Source organism: Acanthochromis polyacanthus, chromosome 11 (genome assembly GCF_021347895.1).
Source record: "Acanthochromis polyacanthus isolate Apoly-LR-REF ecotype Palm Island chromosome 11, KAUST_Apoly_ChrSc, whole genome shotgun sequence".
NCBI lineage: Eukaryota > Metazoa > Chordata > Actinopteri > Pomacentridae > Acanthochromis > Acanthochromis polyacanthus.
The window spans coordinates 35688928-35714402 of record NC_067123.1 but is presented as its reverse complement, the minus strand read 5'-3'; the positions used below and the strand labels follow the sequence as shown (position 1 = coordinate 35714402).

The 25475-nt window shown below is 39.8% G+C and overlaps 2 protein-coding genes and 2 non-coding genes across 4 annotated transcripts; all 4 read right to left on the bottom strand.

Moving 5' to 3' along the window:
- Window positions 1–701: 701 nt before the first annotated feature.
- rplp1 (ribosomal protein, large, P1) lies at window positions 702–2932 on the bottom strand. Its single transcript, XM_022199732.2, has 4 exons — window positions 2713–2932; window positions 1656–1730; window positions 1047–1158; window positions 702–828 (listed from the first exon to the last, which is right to left on the bottom strand). The coding sequence occupies exons 1-4, from the start codon at window positions 2782–2784 to the stop codon at window positions 746–748; spliced, it is 342 nt and encodes a 113-aa protein (XP_022055424.1). The 5' UTR covers window positions 2785–2932; the 3' UTR covers window positions 702–745.
- Window positions 2933–3610: 678 nt separating this feature from the next.
- clptm1l (CLPTM1 like) lies at window positions 3611–13861 on the bottom strand. Its single transcript, XM_022199737.2, has 18 exons — window positions 13578–13861; window positions 12694–12906; window positions 12484–12578; window positions 11366–11555; window positions 10249–10442; window positions 9987–10065; window positions 9588–9705; window positions 9390–9484; window positions 9136–9220; window positions 8270–8373; window positions 8111–8176; window positions 7647–7697; window positions 7467–7549; window positions 7342–7376; window positions 6787–6842; window positions 6616–6660; window positions 6345–6460; window positions 3611–6256 (listed from the first exon to the last, which is right to left on the bottom strand). The coding sequence occupies exons 2-18, from the start codon at window positions 12856–12858 to the stop codon at window positions 6172–6174; spliced, it is 1662 nt and encodes a 553-aa protein (XP_022055429.1). The 5' UTR covers window positions 12859–12906; window positions 13578–13861; the 3' UTR covers window positions 3611–6171.
- Window positions 13862–14227: 366 nt separating this feature from the next.
- On the bottom strand, window positions 14228–14299 carry trnah-gug (transfer RNA histidin (anticodon GUG)). The gene has a single exon. It is a non-coding gene; the product is annotated as a tRNA-His (tRNA).
- Window positions 14300–18356: 4057 nt separating this feature from the next.
- On the bottom strand, window positions 18357–18428 carry trnah-gug (transfer RNA histidin (anticodon GUG)). Its single transcript has one exon. It is a non-coding gene; the product is annotated as a tRNA-His (tRNA).
- Between the last annotated feature and the right edge of the window lie 7047 nt (window positions 18429–25475).

The window sequence follows — 25475 nt, the reverse complement described above, 5'->3', positions numbered from 1 at the left end:
GTAACTAGTAACTTCTAGACAGCAATCACAATAAGTTACCACTACCACTCATTTTACCGTCAAATTCAGCACAACTACCATTTTCTATTTTCATTTTCTCTATGAATGTACATTTTCTATTCGGACATGTTCACTGTAATTTTGTGTTAGAATTCAGTGTCATTTTTCAGCAAAATATTGTTAAAGTCACTGTCACTGTCTTTACTTAATCGATGTAGCATTAGGGATGAAAAATTTAATTAAGAACCAATGACTTCAGTTCAAGCTTGCCAATAGTAATATGTTTGCATGGCAACATGGCCTAAACTTTACTTGCATCCTACTTTCATCCTAAGAGTTTCATTATTCTCATATTTCAGAATAATTAGACAGTTGTTTCTAAGCTGTTGTGTGTTATGCACATACATTCTTAGTTGAATATACTTCCTCGGGCAAGTGGGAATCAAAATACTTAAAAGGAAGTAGGACTAGGAGATTGTCCTCTACACCTATTCACAGCCAGAGAAGTGTTTAGATCCTTTAAATGTGCGACACTCCAACTAAATATGCTGTCTTAAGTTAACAAACAAGAGTACTAGTATCAAAGTGTATTTACAGTTCCTTAAGGTGTTATTTTGCAGAATACATATACATTATTGAATGTTATTTAAATGTAACATGAAAATTTTGTACAGTACAGAACAAAGAGCCAGAGAAACCACTCATTTTTGTAATTTTATTGTGTTTTCTTAGAAAACCAGCTGTTCTAATCGAAGAGACCGAAGCCCATGTCGTCATCGGACTCCTCAGACTCTTCCTTCTTCTCCTCTTTCTTCTCCTCCTCCTTGGCTGTAGATGTAAAAAAAAATATATATAGTTAGTTAAACTTTAAAAAAAACAGGATTATGCTCAAGACATGTGAAAAGTCTGTCATTTGTGTCACTGGATCAGGACCATAATCTGACAAGTACTAAATTAAGAACACGTCCAGCCTGAGACTACATGCCTATTATACAGCTGTAGTGTTACTGAATTAGCCTAAATTGAACCACTGTCTGTCCGGTTACCTGGGGCGTCACCAGCAGCAGCGGCACCTCCGGCAGCGGGGGCTCCAGCTGGGGCTGCACCTCCGGCTCCAACGTTGGAGATCAGGCTGCCGATGTCGACGCTGGACAGAGCCTAAAACGATGACAGCATTCACTGGTAAGTAACATCATTCACACATCTGGCCTCATTGTGGTGAGTGATACACAAGCCTCGATAACTAAAGCACAACACCAACTATATATTTTGAGCGTGCCTGTGTTTTGGTTTTAAATACCTACAAATCCTTCCACAATGAAGTCACATCCTTTACACAGACTATTTAAAATAAAAAAGCGCTCCTGACATTTTCATTTGGAGTCTCGTTGAGTGTCAGCATCACTCTTTTGATTGCTCATACTAATTTTTAAAATGGTTATCTTTACAATTTATAACTTTGTACTTAATTCACATTTTTTATGTAGCCTGAACAGGGCTGGTAAAATTCAGTAAAGCCTCAAGAAGCTGAAAGTAGTGCAGAAATCTTCCTTGTTACAGACATACCAAGTTTCAATAAGAACTCCTCTCCAGATCATCACTGCACAGGAGCTGTTAATGTATAATAAACTAATAAAAAGGCGTCATTCCCTCACCTTGGCAAACAGACTTGGCCAGAAGGGCTCCACGGTGACTCCAGCGGCCTTGATCAGGGCATTCAGCTTGTCCTCCTACAGACACAGAAACAGCAATTAGTACGAAAATCTACATTTATCCATCAATCAGCCAGAACGGAGTCTTTGAGGTTTATGTCATCAGTACAATGACACAGAACAGATATGTACACTGCTATACGTTTCCATAAAATATGCTGATATAACACCTATTTAACAGGTAATTAATGGTTTTGTTCAGACACATCAAGGGAAATGACACATTCTCTGTGAGGAATTTCTATCGTTTTTGTGTCTAATTCCTTCAAAATCAGTCAATTCTTGTTCCAAAAAAAATAAGTATACAGTTTAGGAGTTCATAAACTAATACAACTGTTCTATCTACTCTTGTAATTTATACAGGATGCTTTCCAACATTTATTAATAGACTAATCAGTAAGTATCAATCCATAGTATGTTGCATCCCTTCTAGTGAATGATGGTTTATTGCCAAGACACTGCTCAGGGATGCTACTCATGAGGTTGTTGTCCTGCATCCACGTGTAGCAATCTGTCAGACAACTCACTATGCTGTTATGACTTAAAATTTTGTAAGACTCAATATTGCAGACAAGCAATGCACTTTGAACTGTGTGGACTTTAATGTAAGTTACACTAGCTTATGTAATAACAGAACGACCCATGTACACCTGTAACTGTCAGAGCATATGTTTGAGACACATAGCAACTCACTACTCATTTCTACACATTGTAAATACGGAATTCGAGTGTCACAACCAGCAAAACAGACACATGAACTGCTCTGATATAAAAACGTGGCCTAACGTTAGAAACAAACATGGCGCCCTTTTAGCCGGTACTGTGGACAATTTGAACAACAGCACGTCTAAAATCTTATTTTAACTGACATATTGATGTTCCAGGTAATCAGTAGAGTCGCTACAATATTAGTGGTATGATTTAATCAGGTCGTAACCAGCTAAATGTTCCAAAAAAGAGAAACTAGCTGAGCTATCGGGGGGTAAACCGGGACACTTACGGTGACGGTGACTTCATCGTCGTGGAGGATCAGAGCGGAGTAAATGCAGGCGAGCTCGGACACGGAGGCCATTGTAGATGTTAGATTTTATATTTTGGGCGTCAGATGCCTAAATTTGACGGTGCTAGTCGCCGGATTGTGGGCCTTAGCTTCGGATGAAGAACCAAGCACCTTAGGCACGTTAACTTCCTAGAGCGGAAAAGGGAGGGCAGAGGGCGGGAGCTTAGAATATATACTGGCGTCACGGGGTGCGTGCTTCTGACGCCATTACGCAGACTACGTAAAGTAACCAATCTGGAGCATTCAAGCTCTGGTTTATTTTCTTTCATCAAATAGCTATTTCTGCTAAATTATATATTTTTAAGAGAGTTCTATTTGTTTTGTTTCATTAAATGTTTTATGCATGAATGTTCAATTAATTTCAACAATTTCAATTTTTTACCTTTTACATCCATATGTAGTTATAATTTCTTAGTGTATACAATTCTACAGTTTCATTTATCAGATCTGAGCATGCTGCTGTATAATACTATAGACCTTTAATGCATATCTTAGTCAGGTAAATTTGTATTTATGCAGTACTGTATCATTGGGTCCCAACCATAATCTGTGACCTTGCTTGATAATTTGCAATGCTAATCTACTAGAAAAGCACATTGACTCAACGGCTGTTGTCTTAAATGTGCTACATAAGTAACAGCTTGACTTAAATGTCAAACTATGAAATAACACTTGTTATTGTTTCACAAATGTTCTCTGAACCAATGATTTTGGAAGCGAATACTAGCAATAAGTATGTGCAAATGAACTGTGTTAGTCTGCATTTGAGCTTTTTTGGTTCCTGCAGCACTAATAATAATTCAAAAGCAAACGAGAAAATTCTACACTGCAAATAAAAGTCAGTGAAGTCAGTCTTTTTTATTTTATCTCAATCAAAAACACGAACATCACAAGAAGTAAAACCATTTCAAGGCAAATTTCTGGAAAAATCTATCCTGGCTTCATTTACTCAGGAACAGAAAACCTGTGCTGTATCTTTGCACACAGATCTAACATATCCTGATACCCGAACATGGAGTAGACTGATTCAAAGTAAATATTTCTAGTTTAAAAATGCATAACATTAGCAAAGAAATCAAAATGTGATGTTGTAAATCCAGATGTAGCAATACTTTTCTTAAATCTTACCATAACTATTTCCTCCACAATGTCAGTGTGTGTTTAAAAACATCAGATGGATCCTTTATGGTGAACATACAAAGCTCACACACAGTCTCACATTTGGCACTAACATATTTTCTTGGCCCTGATATGTAAGAAATACTCAGACGGGTAAAAACAGGCTGTCAGTTGTACCCAGCTGCGTTACAGTGAAATAAAATCCGTATCATTTAACATCAGACAGAGCAGGATAAACAATTCAACTTCACACATCCTGGAATGTTCAGGCAATTCATATAGTCTCTGTAATCAAAAATCACATTCTTCCTCTGCCTCTAACACAGCAGAAGATTTTCTAACAATCACGCAATTCACCATGGCAGCTATTTGGAATCTTGTACCATTACATGCTTTGACAGTAAAATTCTTTAAAGTGATGTGTTTTTAATGTGACTCTTCTGTTGTGTCCCTTTTCCTTGGTTACAACCCCACTCTTTTTTAAAATCACATTATATACAGTATATTCTTGCTTTAACACGTAGGTAAAGAAAGATGATTCTGGTATTTGTGCCAGAGCTGACATATGCCAACCTTTTCAACAGGATAGTTTTGGATACAAATTATGGCAGATGCACACATTGATACTTTTTCAAACTCAAATTGCTAATAGCCCTTTCAGTGAAAAAATCTTTAAACGTAATTAGCATAATTCCATATAATTTCTAGAAAAGTGTATTTAAGTGAGCTATCAGTACGTCCACTTATGTTTCCGTACTGCCAACCTTTACCTAATGCAGCTTTTATAACACACTGGAGTTGCCATGATTACCAGTTTCTTACTTGTAAATAGCTTTCACTTCAGCACCTAGGCTATAATTACGAATGGATTTTCCTGTCAGCTCTGACATATCAAACCTAGTGCTTATGGAATAATATGGAAGTGCCTGAAAAAGGAAGTGAGCAGGGATGCTTCACATTTGCTGAAGTCTACTGTTCAAGGTTAGGTAGACCCAAATGCAAGGATATAATGCCATTTCTGACAAAGCACAGTATTTGTGTAGCCCAGCTGTCACGATAGCTAGCTTTTCAGTCATTCTGGTTGTGATATCTGGCAGGTAAACAAGAAGCAGCTGGATTATGCAGTCTTGATGAATGAAGCCTCTCAGATGAGCAACTTGTTCTAAAACTCCTAGATGTGCTGTATCAGTGTCCCGAAGCAGGCTGAACCAGACTCTTATCAAAATGTCAGTTCATTGAAATTTGTTAATGCAAAATACTTTAAAAAAAAAAAAAAGGGCTGCACAGCGGAGTAGTGGTTAGCACTTTCGCCTTGCAGCAAGAAGATCTCTGGTTCAAATCCCGGGGTGGGCCTGGGATCTTTCTGCATGGAGTTTGCATGTTCTCCCTGTGCATGCATGGGTTTTCTCCGGGTACTCCGGCTTCCTCCCACAGTCCAAAAATATGCTGAGGATAATTGATTATTCTTAATTGCCCGTAGGTGTGAATGTGAGTGTGATTGTTTGTCTGTATATGTAGCCCTGTGACAGACTGGTGACCTGTCCAGGGTGTCAGCTGGGATAGACTCCAGCACCCCCCATGACCCTAGTGAGGATAAAGCGGTGTATAGAGGATGGATGAATGGACTTTTAAAAAAAAAAAAAAGAGATAAAAATCCATTAAAATTCTGAGACTGCAGCTTTTACAACAGTTTTCAGCTTTAACTGGTAGCTCCAGCCTGCAGAATGAAACATGTTTTACTTTTGCAGTTTAGCACAACGAAGTCAGTATTTGCAGACATCCAAGCTGGAGACAAAAAACAAAACTCAGTGATCTTAACAGGATGGAGTCGTTCTAACAGACAACAAACATGACTGGCTATTTTTTTAAAAAAAAGTAAGAGTAGAATTTATGGCAGAAAATCTCAAAGCTGCCACCAGTATCTACTATCGTAAAGTTTCTGTAGTCGGTGTACTCTGTCATATTGGAATTAAGCAGAGGTGTTCACACTAATCACACATACAATATTTCCTGGTTGTTGTGTCAGTTTGGAGGATAGTCACAGATTTAGCATAACAATTACAATACCTCTCCAGGCTGCAAAAAGACAGATAAGCAGATGTTGTCCATTCAACACTTAGTGACAGGGTGAAAAAGTGAGAAACCAGAAGAATGTTTGTGCAACTGGTCCATTTACAACTAACTGGCCCAAAACAAAGACAGTTTCCACCAGATTGGCAAACTCAGTTCAGGTAATACCAGCGGAAACGAGACGATACCCACAGAGTCCACCTTTCCCTTCTAGTCCCTGTGAGTCTTCCCTTTGGGTTTGTCATCGTAAGAAACTCCGTATTCGTTGACTCTCGTTTTGTCCACCGGGTAGAGCCTGGTGCAGAGAAGGGTCAGAGTTTTCGGTTAGAAAAATGTTCTGTTGGCGATTTAGGAATATGTGTGGTGAGCGTGCGAGTGCGTACCATCTCTGGTAAAGGTAAATGAGAAACACTACGTCGTCTCGGAAACAGGCCAGTCTGTGAGACGTCGGCATGGTGATGACGAAGGCAAACACATCGTCGATGAAGGTATTGAATGCCTGGGAACAGTCAATCGATGCCAATTACTGTTCTTCAAATGCACTCATCCCTGATAAAGACATTCACTAATTCTGACAAATGAAATTACTTACCATTATCCATTTGCTAATCATCAAATTAAGTAATTATTAATGGACAGAAGATGTGCTCCTACCTTATACATGAAGGCCTTCCAGGGCAGATGAGCGACAGATTTCAACTGTTAAATGAAGAACAGGGCAGAACGTTTTAGTCCTAATGCTGTAGAAATAACATAAAGCCTTTCTTTTACTGAGGACACCTGCCTAGTTTACCTCCAACTGGTCTTTTTGTCTTTAATACTGACCTTGTAGTTGACAAATAGTTGTGGAAGCATGAAGAGGAAACCGAAGGCGTATACACCTGAAATAGTGAGAATAAAATGAGAGCTTACTGGGTGTATTATAAGAGCGTAAAGAAAGCATTAACTTTGAATCAATAGCATATGAATAGACAGATGAAAAATGTGCCAGAAAAGGAAAACCCTAAGCTATTAACCCCTACGGGTGAGGGGGATTTTTGTTGGCATTGTTTGGGTCTTCTTGTTCCCTCCAAGGGAAGCATCACAACAGCTCAATTTATACGGCACAAAGGGTCTCTGAATTGTCTTAGGAGTGTGAAAGTGATGTGAATCTTATGCTATGGCCTTTGCAGTGACTAGATCTAAACCCAACTGGGCATTCTATGGAAGATTTTTGGACCAAGGTGCTTAGTATTCTCCATTATCACCATCAAAACACCAAATGACAGAAGATCTTTTAGAAGAACGCTGTTCAGAGACTTGCAAAGCGCATTAAAACTGCTTCGGTTTTTCCTTTAATTTGTCACCCATCTCTATTGGCAGAGAAGTGTTTTGTCTTACCGTTCACCAAACTGTTGATCAACCACGAATACCAACTAAAACAGAAAGACGTACAATCAAGTTACACAACAACCTCGCAGACTAAAGTTTGACATGATTTGCAAAAATTCTAAACTGAAACCTACCTCTTATATCGCAGGAATATTAGAGCATACACTGCCCCTCCGATACACAGTGGGTAAAGGAGGTATGAAAGATACTTCATGGCCTACAGAAAAGCACAAATAAGTAATGATTAGATTTTGTACTCACTTTGTATCATAGGAGTAGAAATTGTGGATGTATGTGTGAGTTTGTTGTCGTACCAGAGTATCATATTCTTCCGTTCTTCTCTCTGATTCATCTAATTTTCCAAACTGTTTCACAAAAAAAGGCACACATGAAGACTCTGAGCATATTTTAACATTCTGTACAGCTTTCAGGTCAGAGCTCTTGAAACAAAATAAAAATTACAAACTGTAAATGTTCATTAGAACGGTCTAATTTAGCATTTTCAATTCAAATATATAACAACAGAGAGCTAAATATGTTTTTTCTTACAGATGTATTATCATAACTATACTAAGGAATGGAAATAATAGTTTTATTTCTTCTTACAACATGACTATTACTCATTTATCTGCTGTGTTTTGTCAAATGACAGTAATTTGCTACAAAGCATTATTGCAACACTAGCAGACAGAAAGCCAAAATGACACTTCCTTTACTATCGACAGTCCAGTGTTACAATTCTTGCTGCATAGAATAGATTTCTTCTTTCATAACTTACCAGGAATGTTGGTTTGGCTCCTTTCCAGAAAACCTGAATCTTAAAGGCCTTCTTCACTTTCCAAACCTGCAACAAATACAGTCTTGCATTAACAAAAACCTGTTTTGAAAAGATTACTTGTGGATTTGTAGGAGCGTTCACGTGCGTTTGTGCACTTACTTCGATGATAGAGCCGATCCCAGCAGGTATGAGGACAAGCAGGCTGGTCTGCTCATCAAACAAATACAGGAAAATCACTATGGTGCTGAAACATCGCCACAGCACTGAAAGAAAGAACACACAAACTCAAGCTGTGATACAACCGGAGCCAGTGACACTGATGACCAATCATTTGGTTCGCATTGCTTCCACATTTTCTCGAGATAACACTTAATCTCCCACAGTGTACAAAGCTTTTTTGTAATTTGCACTAAGTATTGGTGCATTTACAGGGTCACGCTGTGTTTTAAAGCACGTCCTCTCTACTGTTTTTCTAGCCTGCGCTGTGAAAATTCTAAATCTGAATAAATCGAGGCTCTCACGTCGCCACCGCTGCAGATCTGCGTGGTGCCACTGCAGAAAATAGACGCGAGAAGCAACAAAAAAAATTGTTCAGAAGCATTAGAGTGGTCTTTCTTTGTCCTGCTGCAGGTCAACAGTATTTTCCAGACGTCTAATTCTCACAAACACATAAGAGCATCCCTTACTCTGTCGGTGTTTTTTAACGTATCTGAGATCGTACAGGTGAGCAGAGGGAAGCAGGACGCAACATCTGGCCACCCAGCAGTGGAGATTCATGAGTCAAAATAGACACAAACACACAAGTGATGCCTGGTTTCTTGTAGATTAATTTGTTTTACAGACTTTTCCAAAGCTTTATTACAGGTTGACAGCTACCCACTGCTCTGTACAAAGTCTGTTTAAGTCGTAATAGGAAATTTATAGTGTGCAAACTGAAATCTCTCAGTTTTCACAACAATTCACTGTATGAATAGTGGATTGAAGGGTTTGATGACAGCATAAAGTAGTGCTGTGACGTGACGTACCTGCTTTGCTGGACATTCCCACCATGCTTTTCTTCTGCTTCCAGAAGCTGATGTCATTTTTAAAGGCCAGGAAGTCAAAGAGGAGCTGCAAAAAGTGAGAGACAAGACACAAGAAGGTAAGTGTTTTCACCAGCATATAATAAACAAGCCTTACTTGCTGTACTTCCTGTAGAACTAAATTTGAGTAATGATTCAGCTTTCAGAATTCTTCTGTCATTAAGTGCTGTTGGAGTGTATTCAGCAGTCAGACTCACATGGAAGGCAGCTACGAAGAAGGTCAGAGCCAGGAAGTACAGGTTGGTATCAACAAAGATCCCTTTAATCTCATCAGCATCCTTTTCTGTGAAACCTGCAAAACACAGAGACCCACAGACAAGCACACATCATTAGTGTGTGTAAGTGTGTGTGCCTCTGTTTGTATGTGTATGTGTGTGAGTGACAGTTTTACACACCAAACTGCTGCAGAGAGTAAACAGCATCTTGCATGTGGATCCAGAATCGAAGCCTCCCCAGAGAGATGGAGTCGTAGGAGATAGTCAGAGGAAGCTCCGTGGAGGTACTGTTGATCTCCTACACACACACACACACAGTTCAAACAGCAACATTTTTCTATTGTAAGCTCGTCAAGTGTGTATTTGGTAGCACATTGATGTTGTGATCTCATAAACTTTTAACATTTAAGTGTGAACTTGGCCGGGATCGTAAACCCCGATTCTTGTCATCTAAACAAGTTCAGTAAGAAAATAAAAAGAATAACAGAAGAAAGAGTGCATTTGAACATCTGCCACTGGGACTAGCTGACAGACAGTTGCAGCGTGTTGCATAATATTTATTTAAAAATGAAAACTTACCACAAGGTCCTTGACCCGGTTGCTGAGCTCATCGACAAACAGCAGAGGTAGATACACCATCTTCTTCCCATTCTGGAATCTGAAACATGAAAATAAAACATTTTATGATGCACTTTGAAGCTAACATCATGTCTGTGCTGGTAGTGGCTGTAATCTGTACAAGTATGACAAGTACAACAGGATGACTGCTTTATTCACAGCCTGAATATATCAGCATCCATCGCGTTTTTCTGTGTAGTCTGCTCTGATGTGTGTGTCTTACACTCTGAGGTATCTGTGGACATCACTGGGGAGGTATTCTCTGTCAAAGTGGAAGTGGTCGCTGACTATGTTGAGTGTTAACCGGGAGCGCCAGTGTGAAACCGGCCGATCTGGTGTAGAAGCGGCTCCACCTCTGGCTCCACCTGCAGGTTTACCATCGCCCTGCTTCGTTTGCTGGGCCTCTTCTTTCTGACCCTGTGTGATCAGACAGACAGGTGCAAATTCTATTCTCACAACAAAGTTTGGTGAGAATCTAAACTCTTCTGCATCTATATTAATATGATCAGAAAGCTACGGTTCCACATTAGTGAGGTAATTGACTATTATGCTACATGTCCACTAGATGTGTTTTTCCCACATGTAAACACGGCGCATCTGAAAATAGGAGTGTACTTGAGGTATTAGCCGGGTTCAACTCCTGCCAACCTTCTTCTCCAACTATCCTGCCCCTGATTGGACAAATGTATCAACTCAGGAGCTGTCTGCTCCTGGATTTCAAGCCAGACTAACATGGCAGCTCAGTTGCAAACATTCGTATTACGAAAACAGTTCAGCAAAAAGTAATTCTGAAAACATTTGGGGCAAGTAGCTGTATCTGTCCTCGTTTTAATTCACCAACGGCTAGCTTAGACATTTTACGAAAGTTTTGTGTTCCGTCAGACCTCCGCATGCTGCATCGAATTTGCATAAAGTAAAAATCAAGTCTATTTTATGCAAATAAGCTGCAGCCAGAGAGACGCAAAGGATTGTGACTCCAAACGCACCGGAACCGGACCAGCGTGCAACGCGGTGCATTTCGCGTAGACAGTGAATGGCATGCAGGAAATTGCCAGATCTAATGGACACATAGCTTTAGTCTCAGCTTCTTTTTGAAGTCTTAGTGTTTTCTAATATACTGCATGTTTACAGTGTTTCCTTTTTTAAACAAAGCACGGGCACTTTTTCTGTCCCCCGTTCAAATTTCTGCATGATTTTTCACCTTAGGTGGGTACAAAGAGTGCAAATGCATCACATTCTGTGCATTAGTTATTACATCTACTGTACAATATGTGCTGCAGTTGAGAAATGAAGACGGAAAACACAAAAACATGGCCACTTTTCATTTTCAGCCTGAGTACCTGTGTTTGATCCTCTCCAGATATCAGAGAGATTTCCGGCGGTTTAGGGACCATGTATGTGGTGAGCTGAGCCACCAGGTGGACCTGTCGCTGATCCTGCCACGGATTGATACCGGCTTGATGGACAAATATTAGTGCATATAAAGTTCCATTACTACGGGTTTTCTTAGGAAGGGAGACGTTGACTATCCTGGGGGAAAGACAGAGAAGAAAAGAAAGTGAGTCAGTATCAAAATTGATATGATAATGATCCATTTCTGAACACATCTGAAAACAGGTGTAAGCACTGTAAATTATCTGGGTATGAATTGTGGGTCAGGATAATATTCTGCACTTCCCCTAACAATAACTGCTAAAAAAAACAAATGCTCAGTAGCATCAGTGGATGTCTTGCTTCGTGGGTTACTACAGGCCACAGCTAGCTAGCTACGTATGTCTTCATCAGTCAAATGTGTCTTCCCTGTATGCCAGAATTTGAGAACAGCCTGGGCACCCTGTTTAAATCTCCTGGGAATTATGTGATGAAGAACAGCTGGACTGATGTTGTTAAAAGCTACACTGATGGAAGCTGAGGACCGCCACCCACACTGACCTCTGCGCTGATCCTTCCACGAACTTTTAGTGGAACCACTAGAGTTTGTAAATAATCTACTGCTAAATGAATGGGGTCAAATCAACATGTCGCACTCTTTGGCCTTAATCCTTCCGACCCGCTGACATCTGGTGCCATTATTAGCGCTACATGTTCACCAATGAGTGTGAAGTTGCTCTGTGTGTTTATTTTATTATATTGGTTACTTAGTCCTGAGCCACAAAATGACAAAAATATTCCATATCTACAGTATGCATTCGTGAATTTACATCTAACCCTTTGTGTTCAGTTAGAAGAAATTCAGATCCGTTTGCGCAGTTAATACGGTTCATTTGGTTTGATGTGAAAGCTGTCAAAATGGCATTTCAGGGCTGAGAATTATGCACACTTTTTCCAGATTTTGCAACCTAATTTATTATATCTGGTGATTTTTTTAACCACTTTGCTCAAGATACAATTTACATTCTTTATTTAAGGCTTGGAGACAAAATCCATTCCCTTTCCTACTATCACTAGTCTCACTTACCTCTCAAACTTATTGCTGACATCAAAGTCCTCCTCTTTGTGGATCAGAGTATGGCCTCCTTCTGCCTTTGCCTGCAGAGCAGTGTAGATGCTCAACTATTAAATGGAGAAAGAGATGCAACAGATATTATTAGCAGTATTTTTTCTAACCTGCAAACTAAAAGCAACCCACCCACACAAGACAGCGCAGTGAGACCATCCATCCACTGACCTGTAGTTTTGGGTTTCCTGCCAGGAAGGGTGTGATGCAGTTGCCACCTTTGGGATTGTCACAGGGTTTGGTGTACACTATCCCATACATCACCCAGCAGGTGTGGAGCACGTAGACCACAAACACCCCAACAATCAGGGTGGTGAAAGATGTTTTAAAGAACATGATGCTGGCGTCGTCTCCTTCAGCTAGCCGAGCAGCAGGGCCATATGTCTGGAAATGAGCCGTCACAGATACAGGATCAGATTGAAAATCAATCACTCAATTACTTATTTCAGCTAGAGCTTGGAGTACAAAAAGCACAGACATGTTTTTTTTCCCTCTTTAAGACAATTTCTCCCATCTTTCAATGAGTTTAGGATGTGGCTGGTCAAGAAATACAATTGCCAAAACTTGCTCCTCCAGTTTAGAGATTGTTATACTACTAAGACTGCCAACAATAAGATGAAAGGCAGAGTCACATTTGGGCATGACAATTCCAGAAATTATATTCACATAACTAGCTGCAGCTACTATTCAAAGTACGTAGTAGAAATGTTGTGAACACTTCAGCCAATTACTATTAGAGTTGCTGGACTCATTCACCACTGATTCATTCGTTTGCCTCGGATTAACCACCAATCTGATTGACTGATGACAGCCTAGAGGCAATCTGAAGCCCTTTAACTAACTCAAACTCAGAGAAACTTGCTGTCCATATGGTTGCATCTCTCAGATTGTGCAATTTACCACCAAAGCATTTGTTTTCTGACGTTTAACGGTATCTGATGTCTTTAACTCATCGCACACAGTGTCAGAGTTGCCATATTTAAGGTCTTATCACTTTTGTTCCACGCTGAATCAAAAACTAAAAGTAAAATTGAGACGTTAATGCCAAACATTACCGGTGTTTGATCTGGCAGGCTGTCGGTGACAGGACACTCTCAGCTCGATCATTGACTGCCCATCCGTCCATTCACTTTACCGATCCCATAGACCACATTCAAAGCGACAACATCGTTTCTTCAACACCATCCGCTGTTTTTGTCTGAAGACATCTGCTGCCGACTGTACCGGACTCTGCTTTCCAGCCAAAACAACGTCAGGTATGTCCAACAATTGATAGCTGAAAGAGTGAGGTGGATCTATATTTCCGCCATTCGTTTCCTGGTTGCTTTCTTGGACGAGATTTGGGGGCGAGGTAACGCGAGACTTGCTGACTCCTGCCACTTGTAGAGATGCATCGTATTTGAAGAAAATGACAATTTAGCCCTACGAAATTGCTTTTATTGTTTATGTATAGTTATCGAATTACGTAAAAATAGTGGAGCATTAAATCAAAAATGAGGCGAAGCATTAAAATAATATCCGAAAGAGCGAAATATTGCATTCCTGTTAGAATAATTGCACTTACACGTTTATATTAGTGATTTTTATGACTTAACAGACAGGGATGACAAATAATGCACCGTATTGCGTTGAAGGCATCGTTATCGTGTGGTTACCTGATTAACTAAGTGCATATTGTTTGTTCACCTCGCCATAAATAAGGAGCTGCCGTGACCCGGATTCGAACCGGGGTTGCTGCGGCCACAACGCAGAGTACTAACCACTATACGATCACGGCTGGCCACCCGTTCACATGGTTGAAAGGTCCGGTGACATAATAGCCATCATGACACAATAAAGTAATTGCCCATGGGGAAGAAATAGTGCATATAAAATTGAACGCATGATTAAGAAGTACTGCAAAAGAAGTTGAGATATCACACCTTATCATTTCTAAATTGCACATAAAATTGATAAATTTCACTGGTTAATGAAATATTGCACAGAAAATTTAAATGTCAGACATGAAAATTAGGTATTAATCACGGAATTCAAAAACTGCACATGATATTTAAATATTACACCCTAAAAATGATGCAGTGGTTCAGTACGAAAGGTTTATAAAAAGTTATCAGTTTAATTCAGTTTGTAGTTCTCTGTGTCTCTGCCTATTTTTCTAATTAAATTCAAACAAAAAAAATCCTTCAAACACATGCACTTACATCTAATTGTACATGAGGTAGGTACTGAGGAAACACATGGATACCCAAGAACAGAGCAAAAGGTTCTGTATGAAAAAAAATATATTAAAGGAGCATGTGCAACATTTATGGTGCAGAAAATTAGGATCTGGTCATACCAAATGAAGATGAAGTATTGCACATAAAATGGTAACTGATATTGCACAAGATATTAAGAAAAGTATTACTGCAAATGATACTGATATTTTAGTGTTTTTAGATTTTAGATTCCTTCCTGCAGACTTATTCAGTTTGATGTCCACTGGTAGAAACGACCTGTGGCATTTTTTGCTGCACCTCAGTGGTCTCAGTCTGCAGCTGAAGGTGCGCTGAAGTGACACCAGGGAATGAGAGGCATTGTCAATAATACTGAAGAGTTTCCTCAGCATCCTCCTTTATGACACTTTAAACCAAAAACTCCAGCTCCACTCCCATTTTAAAACACGTTCTTGCCTCATAGACATTTTTCGTTAATTTCATATGTGACGTCAAACACTTGGTGAAACACAACATGAAAGTTGCTATATATTTTCCCAATATTTCAGCAGAAACACATCCAACAAAAACACAAACGGCTTGTAAATGGTCGAGTTTTCTGACTTAGACAAAAAGTGGCACATCTCGTGCTGTTTTTATCATTATTAGAAAAAGACAGTCCTCGACCCATGACTTCTAAAAGCTTTATTCAAATGACGTGATGCCACAAACGTTGGCTGCAGGATCCTGGCATGTCGGTTAGCTAGGCTCTTGAGTAGTCCAATTGTCAACTTAAAAATAATTTCAGGCAACAGAGTAGGAGAGATTGAATTTACAGCTCTGGATTGTCCAACAATGTGACCTTGTGCGCCAAAATGTCCACCAACTTGACCGAGCCCTCCAGGATGAGTGGAACAACACGGAATTTATTAAACTGCTGTCAAATGGAATCACCCATTGATTTTCTAAAAGTATGGACCGTAAATAGATGGATGGATAGAACTGTGGAATTCGTATAGTAGGCCTTTCTCTCCCCATAGTTGTTGTGTTGTTTATAGTGGAAAACAGCTGGTGCTATACTTCACTTTTTGAACACATTTCTTTTTTCCCCCCCTTTTATTGACGTTTATTGGTGCCTTGACAACATCAAAAGAAGCAGCAGTAGCAATAACATAAGTTACAGTGGATATTTTCTGATAGCAGTCATAACAGGTGTAACTAATCTATATCCATAAATATTTGGACACAAGTTTGCATTTTGGGGTTATACACATGATATTAACAAAACTATACACCCATTTTTTTTTTGTTTGCCCCACCGCACCCCAACCCCCAACCCATCCACCCACATAAAAAAAGAGAGAAATGAATAATATATGCATATATATACAGATACAAATACATCTACATTCATACCTACAAAAATGCATAGACGCACCTACACATACATACATACGTACACATCCTTTATAATTACATAACATAATATTACCAAAAGAATAAAACAAGAAAAACAAAATAAAATAAAATAAATACAAAAACAACACGAAACCAAAAATATATATATACACACGTGGACAAAATTGTTGGTACCCCTCAGTTAAAGAAGGAAAAACCCACAATTCTCACTGAAATCACTTGAAACTCACAAAAGTAACAATAAATAAAAATTTATTGAAAATTAAATAATCAAAAACAGCCATTACTTTTGAATTGTTGATTAACATAATTATTTTAAAAAAAACAAACTAATGAAACAGGCCTGGACAAAAATGATGGTACCTCTATAAAAGATTGAAAACTATTTGACCAGAGTGACATGATTAACTCAGGTGTGTCATTTAATTGACATCACAGGTGTTTCCAAACTCATAATCAGTCAGTCTGCCTATTTAAAGGGAGACAAGTAGTCACCCTGCTGTTTGGTGAAAAGGTGTGTACCACACTGAACATGGACAACAGAAAGCGAAGGAGAGAATTGTCCCAGGACATCCGAAAAAAAATGATAGACAAACATCTTAAAGGTAAAGGCTATAAGACCATCTCTAAACAGCTTGAAGTTCCTGTGACAACAGTGGCTCATATTATTCAGAAGTTCAAGACCCACGGGACAGTAGCCAACCTCCCTGGACGTGGCCGCAAGAGGAAAATTGATGACAAATTGAAGAGACGGATCGTTGGAATTGTATCCAAAGAGCCCAGAGCAACCTCCAAAGAAATTAAAGGTGAACTCCAAGGCCAAGGTACATCAGTGTCAGATCGCATCATTCGTCGTTGTTTGAGCCAAAGTGGACTTCATGGGAGACGACCAAGGAGGACACCACTGCTGAAAAAAACTCATAAAAAAGCGAGACTGGAATTTGCAAAAAATGCATGTTGACAAGCCACAAAGCTTCTGGGAGAATGTCCTTTGGACAGATGAGACCAAACTGGAGCTTTTTGGTAAGGCACATCAACTCTATGTTCATAGACTCAAAAACCAAGCATACGAAGAAAAGAACACTGTCCCTACGGTGAAACATGGAGGAGGCTCAGTAATGTTTTGGGGCTGCTTTGCTGCATCTGGCACAGGGTGTCTTGAAAGTGTGCAAGGTACGATGAAATCTGAAGACTATCAAGGCATTCTGGAGAGAAATGTGCTGCCTAGTGTCAGAAAGCTTGGTCTCAGTCGCAGGTCATGGGTCTTCCAACAGGACAACGATCCAAAACACACAGCCAAAAACACCCAAGAATGGCTGAGAGAAAAGCGTTGGACTGTTCTAAAGTGGCCTTCTATGAGCCCAGATCTGAATCCCATTGAACATATGTGGAAGGAGCTGAAACATGCCATTTGGAGAAGACACCCATCAAACCTGAGACAACTGGAGCTGTTTGCTCATGAGGAGTGGGCCAAAATACCTGTTGACAGCTGCAGAACGCTCATTGACAAATACAGAAATCGTTTAATTGCAGTGATTGCCTCAAAAGGTTGTGCAACAAAATATTAAGTTATGGGTACCATCATTTTTGTCCAGCCCTATTTCATTAGTTTGTTTTTTTAAATAATTATGTTAATCAACAATTCAAAAGTGATGGCTGATTTTGATTATTTAATTTTCAATAAATTTTTATTTATTGTTACTTTTGTGAGTTTCAAGTGATTTCAGTGAGAATTGTGGGTTTTTCCTTCTTTAACTGAGGGGTACCAACAATTTTGTCCACGTGTGTATAAAAACAAATATTTCACTTTTCACAATAGGGATGTTCGTTAAGAGACCTTTAGTCCTATATCTATGTATTTTAATATTGAATTCATTTAACTATTAATTTTTATCCATCCATCCTCTATACACCGCTTTATCCTCATTAGGGTCATGGGGGGTGCTGGAGCCTATCCCAGCTGACTCGGGCGAAGGCAGGGGACACCCAGGACAGGTCACCAGTCTGTCGCAGTATTAATTTTTATGAATTACCTAATTTACTTTTTCGTTTCTTTCATTTATTTGAACACATTTCTAGCGATGTTGAGCTAGTGGCCTCCAACAACTGTGCCACTCTCTCCACTCAGTTATATATTCTTAAGTTTTGTTAGCCTGTTGGTGAGGAAGGTTGATATTTCTTGTCAACATCTCTCTTTTTTGTCACTATATCAAAATAGGTTGCCGTGACCCGGATTCGAACCGGGGTTGCTGCGGCCACAACGCAGAGTACTAACCACTATACGATCACAGCTGGCCACCTCTGCTAGTGTCATGCTCCAGGTCAGAGGTGTGGTTGAGAATAAACTGGCACTCAAAACACTTGCTGTTTCCTGTTTTTAAAGTGTTTATAGCGGTGATGTGACGCTCCCTGGATGGAAAAGTTTGCTCTTCAGCTGTGTTTTATGGTGATTAAAAAGGAAGTTTGTTTTTTCTTGACCTTTAAATTAAATTAAGTGATGTTAATTATATTGGGACACTGCGCTTACATGATGATTATAAGGACAGCATGCCTGCCGGTGTCTTTATTAAAGTGAATGAGTGTTGAATCAGCCACATGGATTAATCGAACATGAATAGTAGCCTAACGTTATGCATGATTAGCAGTGATGAACATACAGAAAAAGAGAGGCATATTGTCAGTATTTTAGAGATTCCCTCCATATTTTTACAGATCATATTTTCAGTGGAGCTCATGTCTTTTCACAAGTGGCTGATCTGCACCACTCTCCCTTGTAGTTCACAGATAACTTAAAAATAATGCAACCTAATACAGTATTCCTGCAATGAAGGTTACAGTTATTAGTTTTAGAGAGATGTTGATTCAACTTTATGACAATTTTAGAGGATGCTGTTGAACTTTATTGCGTTACACATGGAAGTGGTTCAGTTATTTAGCCTGCATTCACTGATTTAATTGCTCGGACACAAGAGCACTACATCCTCTAAAATGGCTCTAGAGTTCCATCATCTCCTTTAAACTGTTACAACCTTTGCAAAGGTAGGATTTGCACCTACCAGAAAATGCAGCTGAGCGTAAATCCACTGTACAAGCCCAGGCGTCTCAATTCCAAGCTCTGACAAGCATGATGATGGAGATTAATCTATGCTTATCCTCTTAAAAAACCTGCCGTGACCCAGATTCAGACCGGGGTTGCTGCTGCCATGATGCTGAGTGCTAACTTTTGTAAGAGTTTCAAGCTTCTAGAATGACTCAAAGTAGAAAAATGTCTCTAAAATTAAAAAAAAAACTGTGACATCAATGCTGAAACATGGCTTTTTCATGGAGATGATAGTCTAATTAATGTCCTCATCTGACCACTGTTGTGTAAAACAAAAAAAGAGAAAACATTTGTCCATAATTTCACAGGAATTTTGGAATTTAACCAGAATGTAACCCAAAAATGCTGGATGATGCAGAAACACCACCGAGTCTGGCAGAAGGCTGGCATGAAGTATAGGTAGTCTTTCTATTTCTTTCTGAAATAGTAGGAAATGGAGGACGACATGTTGGATTGTTTCGTACTGCCTTAAAATTTTGAAAAGAGCAACCTCTCTTTTGTGTTTGTAGTCCTGAAAAATTGAAAATGTGTGCAGTGAAAAGAAAGAACAACAACATTCCTTAGAAGCAGCTTTTTATAGCAGGTAGACTCAGAATTGCCATCAATGCGCCGACTCTTCAGTATTCGTATGCAAAATTAAGATTCAAGGTTGTCTTTATGATCCTGTATGACAACTCACTGACAATATTTTAGAAATGATCTTCATCCAAACTCAGTCAGGCTCAGTCATGACTGTGCCTTTGTGTCTCCAAGACAAAGTAACTATGTGCTGTACATTTTTCATCTGCTCACACTGTTGCTTTCCACCGGGACACCAAACAACACACTGACCCACCTGGCCCAGTCAAACAGGTACAAACCAAGCCGTGCTCCGTTTGTTATGGACTGTGTTGTTGTTATCACACAGAAATACGTGCTTCCTTTCATAACAACGCAAAAACAAAATGCAAGTTATAAATGCACCGTTTGTTTAAATCCCATCCTCCACATGTAAGAGATGTACAGAGGCTATGTATTAAACAGTCCGAGCGAGAACAATAACCTTGTCAATACAGGCTCATGAAAGGTTGCCCGGGGGTAAAGTGCTTCAACAGCTAATACCAATTTATCTCACATAACCTTAGGGCAGGAAAAATATAACAGCTATGAAAGCGTATAAGTGATTTTTTTATGCTTTTGCTCTACCTGTGAAATATTCTTTGTGCAATTTGTATTTGCTAGTTACAACAGCCGCTATAACATTTAACCCGTACGGTTTGTCCATTAATGACATGACTTTCATAACGGATGATTCCTGTGCTGAAGATGTTAAAGCTCACCTTTCTCTGTGACTTCTGGCCAAGGACGCTGACCTCACTTTTAATGGCGTCCTTGAACCTCTTTTTCTTCCATACACATGCGTCACAGAGTCACTCCTTGACCTCTGCAGTTGGCCCACAGACTGAAGCGTCTGCAGTCTCAATACGAGCCTATAATTCGTCTGAGAACTCCTATAACCTCGATGACTCTACCATCAGGATATTGTATGTGGAATATACAGTAGCTGTGAATTGAGCACCATCATCCTGGAAGTGCTCTGTGGGCAAATTTCCCAGCCGAACATCACTTCATAAATCTCCGGTTGGATATTATTAGACTTCCTGTATCCAGCGTGACCCCACCTGTCTTTGGTGTGTCTGTCCCCGGCTCAACTCCCAGGACACCGATGACTGCATCTCTTGCTTCCTGATCCATCAGATGGGTTACATCTCTAGATGACCTGACCCTTTTTGGCCTCATCAACAGCCACGAAAACGACTGTCATACGTCAACCATCAGCAGCTTCCAAGTAAGTGTCACGAAAGTTAAAGATGGGGATGGAAATTCAATCTAAGTTGCCAGAAATTCCAAATAACAAACCCTGGGAAAGTAAAAAATGTGTAGATTTCGAAATATTATTTTGTGCCTTATGGCAGTGTTTAATGTTTAGGTGTGTATTTCCTTCCTGCTTTATTATTATATGTTAATAACATTTGGTTAATCTTTGATTGTATTGGTAGCTAAATTTGTATTTCATGCATTGAAGGAGTTTGTGGAATCATCTCAAAATTCTAATATGGGTTTATCCATTTCTGCTGGTGGAACGTAAATAAGTATATTTACTAAAGTATTATATATAAGTACAGATTTTAGTATCTTCAAAAAAGCAGATCTCTTGTTGTTAGTGGTTTAATTTTTTAGTAATTTTAACGATTGTTTGAGGTAACGAGATAAAAATCGCAAATATTTCCCTCAAAAAGCTAAGATTCAGTGCAAAATCCACAACACTAACAAAACTTCACCGACCAGAATGTTTTTCTTTCTCTTTTTTTTTTCTCATTCTTAGACCATTTATTATCTCACAACCTTTTTCCTTCATATTGTGACTCTCTGACAGGGACCAGACATCACGGTTTGTAGCTATAAACTAGTTAAAACTGGCTCCACCTCAACAGGAATTGATGCGTGCACGTGTATTCATCAGTATTGGCAACCCAATTACATCATTTTTATTAACACAGTATATCAGCCACAGAGGTCATTTGTTTCTGTAGAACCAGTGTGTTTAGTTAATAATGCCTCTGCTCCTTCATCTTAATGCAGTACCTGTGCTTGTGATGGAGTATTTCAACATTGTTGTAAAGCCTCTAAGTGCTTCTCCCACCTCTGTCCATCTATCAGTTTGTGTTTCTCAGTCTAATTTCTGAGTGTTTTGTCAGTTTTGAGGACTTAATTCATTGTTGTGCTCACTCTGACTAAAGGGCTGCATGAAGAAAGGATCTACACTTCAATCAAGTTTCCCAAAGTAATGAGATACTCAGTGTGCGTTTCTGAGCCTTTGGGTGGAACAGCACGTCAGAAACACTAAAGAAGAGGGAAATGCAAAGAAAAAATGGCACCATTTAAAATATATGACCAAGAGAAGGGCAGAACTTTCCCCTGATGCATTCCACGCCCATTTACTTGTCAGATATGATTAAAAGGCCTATCCCATACCAGTGATGAACTTGTTCTTTTCCCTCAGGAAACCTGAGCCACATACATTAGCGAAATTGCTGAATTTCTGTTCCCCTGTAAGCCAGAGAGCAGGCAGAGATCCTCGGGCAGGTTCTTCTATCTCCTCAGTCTCAGTTTCAGTCGAAAGGTGACACAGACTTTTTGGTTTCAGGGCCTCCAAACTTTGAAACACCCAGTGAGGGAATTTTTCACCGGCAGATTGACCACTTTTTCTTCTAACTTTTACTCATGAATAGAAAATCTGCTTGCTTTACTGCTTGAGTTTAATCAATCTTCTTAGTGTTTTTTTTTCTCATTTGAAGTTGAGCATTGTGTTGTGTCCTTTAATCTCATTCACATAATGGCCATGGCTATAATATAATAGATATTTGACACAACGCTAACCAATAACACACAATCCAGATTTACAAATGTCCCCCTAATCTGCTGTTCAACCAATTCTGTAGGAGATCAACTTTTTGAAAATCCTGTGCAGCAGTGTTTTCAAATCAGAATTGCAACTTCCGTTCACTATTTTGAGATTTGCTTTGAACATAATCACACATTTCTGTGATAACCTTGGTGGCAGCAGTTACACGTTTCACCACTCAGTGGCGCAACTGCTCCACTTACAGAAAAAAAAAACAGATTCAGTTCTGTCATTAACCATTCTGAGCCCGCAATGCACTTTCTTTTTCCGTTTCTGTCTGTCTGTCTGTCTGTCTGTCTCCGTCCTTCCTTGATACTCTGCCGTGATCCATAATCACCACTCGTGTGTCTCCATCAACATCCATCATTCTTTATGGAGTTTCGCAGTCGGGGCGCAGAGCAGAGAAATCGGGAGAGAGAAAAAGACAGCCTTCCAGTCAGGGCCAGAAAGAAGGTTACTCAGCACTCTATTTCCAAATGACCTCCCAGATAGAAAGAATGTGTCCCTGTCCACACATTTTCAATTGTCAGACTTGAGGTATTAACGAGACCCTTTTCCCTCTCCAGTCTGGTGAGCCCCGCTGCTTCGCTCCCAATATTTGAATACACTGACTTTTGACAAATACAGATCTCCAGAAACATAACATCTCTCTTCAGTTGTTCAGAACCAAACATTCGCCGGCAGAAACTGCATTATTATTTGTTGTTTCACTAACATACATTACATTCTTGTTGTTCCCAAACACATTAAGTGGCACTAAAATTACAGCATCCCTAAACATGCGTAGACTTACAGCTGCTAGCATTTGAAATGAATCACACAAACAAATTGGATGTTTTATATAGACACAATATTTATTAGTGTATTTAAAGAAGAGTGGCTATTAAACACAACCACAGCAAATCCAGAAGGCGGAAGCTAATAAATAAACTAAGTAGTCAATTAAATGGTTCTGCACATGTTACAAACACAACTGAGGATCAGAATTGCACTGTTTTAAGCTCCTGCCAGCAGGCACATGCATGTAATACGCCACTACAAAGACTCTGTAGGTGTCAGACTCCTGCAGTAGTTGGATTAAAGCTTAGGTGGCGGAGCAAAGGTTAGTCACAGCAGCAGGGGAGCAGCTACCCTGTTGAAGTGTCGGGCGCAGTGACACAAACACACAGACGCAGAAAAAAGTGCCTAGTTGTGTGCTGCAGTGTCAAAAGTTTTTCTTGTTTTGTGCTATAATTACAAAGGCAGTATGTCGTATTGTGCAGAATATGTGACCAAGTTTTGCTGCATTTTGATGCATGTTGGAAATTACCGGTGGCGGCATAGCTCAGTGGGTAGAGTGGCCGTCTTGCAACCGGATTGCCGGTTCGGTCCTCGGCCCGTCATGCTCATGTCGAGGTGTCCTTGAGCAAGACACCTAACCCCTAATTGCTCCTGATGGGTTGTGGTTAGCGCCTTGCATGGCAGCTTCCGCCATCAGTGTGTGAATGTGATGTATCATGTAAAGCGCTTTGGGTACCTTGCAAGTATAGTAAAGCGCTATGTAAATACAGACCATTTACTATATAATAGGAGCATCCATTGACAGTAACTCAAAACTACATTGGTATATCTTCAAAGAGAAGGAATAATGGAATCTAGGTGCCTTTTGCATACAGTATATGCTTTTTGCTATAGGATCATTCAGACATGACAAGACTTATAAATGCGTGCTGTGCCATAGCCGGAGAGCTGTGAAGAAAGAAGAGTGTTCTCTCACAGGTTGCATCAGTGACAGAAAATTACAGCTTTTGATGTTGAAGCATTAGAAATTACCTGATGCATTTTCCCAATGTTTAAAATGTGTCATTTATTTTGAACGGTAAATATAGGCTATTTCTTGGATAATACTTTTGCGAAAAGTTCAACTTTGAGAAGACTGACGTTTTCTTGCTGCTTATTAGGCCAGGACTGCATCATCCTGTGCAGAATTTGGGGAGGTGAACAGAACCTTCCTACAAGATACAGAGTGTCCTGCCAAGTGTACAGGTGCATTAACGTATCTCTCTGTGACACGTACACTGCAGAGATAAGGTTGAAAATCATTGGAGTGGTCCTTTAGGCAAGACAGCTTGCATCAGTCAAGCTGTTCCGTGCCAAACGTTGGTGGTTGTGGTTGTAGGCTACTGAGCTGCAGCTCTCCGCTGTGAGTGAGTGTAACTCCGTGAGTTTGATGCAGGGGTGTTGCTGAAAAAGAGCGAGCATGTTCACTCAACCTTTTCTGGGTCAATAACACTAAAAAAGCCACCGGTCTCCCTCCTCTCATCTCAATCAAAGCTATTGCATTAGTAATTTAGAGCGGGCGTAAAAGGAAAATAACTTGCCTCATTTAAATGCTAATTTGTTTTCAGCTGAAGATTCAGTACAATGGCAACAGGTTGGCAGAATATGGAATATATTGTGTGAGAGCCCATAGATCAGACACAAAGACAGTTTTCCAACCACGTTTCCCCATAAAAATCTTTTATTTCTTCATGCATCTTTTGTGGCCCAGCAGTGCTGCATAAATACGAGGGAACCAGTGGTCCGCACTACTGCCATGACTGAAAATCATTACTGAGACTTCTTCTCTCAATCACATCTTCTCTGTCAGGGTGACAGTATTCTTGGTATAGTGACCCCTGCTGCTGCTGGCAGGCTAAATTCTGATAAACAACGTTTTTAAATGATGAAGTCACAGAGCAAGACCTTCTTTGCATCCCGCATGAGTGCCGCAATCAGAAGCACACTTTCGACACGAGACATCCGGTCCTTATCT

Bases quoted from the DNA above. Each gene is read 5' to 3' on its own strand.
- clptm1l (XM_022199737.2), bottom strand. From the start codon at position 12,858: ATGTTCTTTAAAACATCTTTCACCACCCTGATTGTTGGGGTGTTTGTG. The intron at 9,485-9,587 runs GTGTGTAAAACT...TGTGTTTTGCAG, and splicing joins TTACTCTCTGCAGCAGTTTG to GTTTCACAGAAAAGGATGCT. The intron at 9,221-9,389 runs GTGAGTCTGACT...CACTTTTTGCAG, and splicing joins TCTTCGTAGCTGCCTTCCAT to CTCCTCTTTGACTTCCTGGC.
- rplp1 (XM_022199732.2), bottom strand. From the start codon at position 2,784: ATGGCCTCCGTGTCCGAGCTCGCCTGCATTTACTCCGCTCTGATCCTC. The intron at 1,731-2,712 runs GTAAGTGTCCCG...CTGTGTCTGTAG, and splicing joins ACGATGAAGTCACCGTCACC to GAGGACAAGCTGAATGCCCT. The intron at 829-1,046 runs GTAACCGGACAG...TTACATCTACAG, and splicing joins TGCTGCTGGTGACGCCCCAG to CCAAGGAGGAGGAGAAGAAA.